Source organism: Lathyrus oleraceus, chromosome 1 (genome assembly GCF_024323335.1).
Source record: "Lathyrus oleraceus cultivar Zhongwan6 chromosome 1, CAAS_Psat_ZW6_1.0, whole genome shotgun sequence".
In the NCBI taxonomy this organism is placed as follows: domain Eukaryota; kingdom Viridiplantae; phylum Streptophyta; class Magnoliopsida; order Fabales; family Fabaceae; genus Lathyrus; species Lathyrus oleraceus.
Window position 1 is genome coordinate 32,755,371 of NC_066579.1, and position 2,457 is coordinate 32,757,827.

At 35.2% G+C, this 2,457-nt stretch overlaps 1 protein-coding gene across 1 annotated transcript; it reads right to left on the minus strand.

The window, feature by feature from the left end:
• LOC127083865 (probable flavin-containing monooxygenase 1) lies at nucleotides 1–2,130 on the minus strand. The gene is made up of 4 exons (XM_051024251.1): nucleotides 1,691–2,130; nucleotides 1,374–1,611; nucleotides 981–1,156; nucleotides 1–888 (listed from the first exon to the last, which is right to left on the minus strand). The coding sequence occupies exons 1-4, from the start codon at nucleotides 2,126–2,128 to the stop codon at nucleotides 184–186; spliced, it is 1,557 nt and encodes a 518-aa protein (XP_050880208.1). The 5' UTR covers nucleotides 2,129–2,130; the 3' UTR covers nucleotides 1–183.
• Nucleotides 2,131–2,457: the final 327 nt, after the last annotated feature.

A 2,457-nucleotide genomic window follows, 5' to 3' on the forward strand; every position in this document is an offset into this window, starting at 1 on the left:
AAAAGCAAAAACAAGACAAAACAAAAAATCACCACACAAGTGTAACCAAATAGCATGAGGAAGGTGGTCCCAAAATCTTCAAAACTTCATCACTTTTAGTTCCAAATTTTCCAACCATCTTCAAACTCTATTGTCTTGAACAAATAATGAATTGAAAGAATCATAACAACAAAACCCTCATAATCATTTTTGAACAAGACCATTATAATCAGATGGTCCATATGGTTCAAAAAGCTCTGCAAAAGCACTCTTCTTCCTCAAGTGATTACACTTCATATCCTTGCACAATTGATCATTATACCATATCCCACAAGTAACAATGCATGAATTCCATTTTCTATCATATTGCTTTATAGTCTCTTCCCACACTTTAACATCCTTTTCCATCTCCTTAACACTAGGCAACTTAATATTCCCATCCAAAAATTGTGCTAGCCATTGACATCTCATTTCATTCGAATAGATGTTCGATAACGCCTCAGCGTATCCCATGATCGCCAACTGCGGGATTTGAGGATGAAGTACTTGTCTGTAGAGAGGAACTGTTACATTTGTTGGAGTTTTAATGTAACTTTGGAATGTTGGAGATTTGAATATGCTTTTGAGTTTTTGGTCACCTTTGAATCCTGTCGCGAAAATGACTAGATCTGATTCGATAGGTTTGGCTTCTCCGTCGATGATCAAACCTTCGTTGCAGAAGCTAACAGTTTGTGATTTCTTTATCAAGATGGATCTTTCTTTCAGCTTGTCGAAATACAAATCAGGAAGTACTCCGAATGTACATTTGTACATGTCATGATGAAAGCTGTGTTTTGGTACAAGTCCGAACTTCTTCAATGGTAGCTTTGATTTTAAATATATTTCAATGAGTCTGCCGAATCCCCATCTCTGAAAATTAAGATTGCAGTTATATAGAGTTATGAGCAAATTGTTCATTCTTACAAGAAAAAATAGCTTTTTATTCTATTAGATGATCTTACGAACGGTGAAAGTAAAGTGGCCACGAGGCTAAGAAGGAGGTTTTCGCCGGGCTTGTGAACTAAAAGCTCCGCGAAACGGTTGAAATAGAGGTATGCAAGACTAAAGCCCCAAATTTTGAAATCTAGGAGAAACCAATGAACTGTTCTCTGAATCATGGTACAAGGATAATTGACTCCTGTGAATATTTGTAACAGACCAAAAATGAAATTTAGGATTATTAAGACCTCAACTATAAGCTATAAACTATGAAACACATGACACACAGATACATATTGTGTCTGTGTTGAGTCGGTGTAAGCTATAAGCTATGAAACACATATACATATTGTGTCTGTGTTGAGTCGGTGTCTGACAGACCTTTTTTAGATGTGTCTGAACATATATATTCTCACCATTTTTATCTGCAATTTCAGTAGCTACATCAAGAGCAGATTTTCCTGATCCAACTACTGTAACTCTCTTGTTTTTGATCAATTCAGCAGCAGTCTTGTTGTCCAAGGCAGCATAATCCATAGAATGCATAGCTTTACCCTTGAAAATTTCTGGGCCTTTTCCATGAGGAAACTCAGGAAAATTTGGCAAACCACTGTATTTTCCGATGCAAAGAATAACAAACTCAGCTTTATACACCTGGATGTGACGCCAGTGTCAGTGCTAGATAGCAAAATAGTACAAAACTAACCATCAAAATATACACATACATATATACCTCAGTTGAGAAAGTCTTAGTATCTTGCAGAGTAATATGCCATGTCCCCTTGGACCCAAAAGGAGTTCCATCACCATTCCATAACTCCCATGACTTAATATCTTCGTTAGACTCACCAACATAATCAATATCAATGACTTTAGAATTGAATCTTATGCAAGGAACAATTCCAAAACGTTGAGCATAAGCATTAAAATAAGCTTGCACTTGTTGATTATTTGGATTATCCTCTTTCACAGAAGAATCCCATGGAAAGTCAACAAACTGAAAATCTTGTTTAGGGTTTTGGATTTTTGTAGACTCAATAGTGTGTCTCCATTGACCTCCAAGGCCTTCATCTGCTTCAAACACAACTGGTTGAAAACCAGTCTCTAGAACATATTTGCAGGCGATTAGGCCACTGAGTCCAGCACCAATAATTGCAACCTTTTTTTCCATTATTTTTGATGATGAAATTAATTACTGACGAAACTCTGATCGAGGCAATGGTTTTAAATAAAATGCATATTGACCTAGATTTATAATACGTTAAAATAACAAGATTAGTGCTGTTATTTTTAGAATATTCCATTAAATAGGGGAAAATCTACGTTTTCTATTTTCGTTGCTGAATCTGAAAGGCAAGGCTATTACTTTTATGATATTATTTAAAATTATTTAAAATATATTTTCTTGTACAGAATATCTGAAACATTAATAATATCGGTAATTTGTCATTATTGCCATTGGTTTGCAAACTGTGTTCACATGTATGTATTTCTCGATAT

Coding starts and splice junctions, on each gene's coding strand:
- LOC127083865 (XM_051024251.1), bottom strand. CDS start 2,128: ATGGAAAAAAAGGTTGCAATTATTGGTGCTGGACTCAGTGGCCTAATC. Junction 1,612..1,690: donor CTAAGACTTTCTCAACTGAG/GTATATATGTAT, acceptor CGTCACATCCAG/GTGTATAAAGCTGAGTTTGT. Junction 1,157..1,373: donor TGAAATTGCAGATAAAAATG/GTGAGAATATAT, acceptor AAATATTCACAG/GAGTCAATTATCCTTGTACC.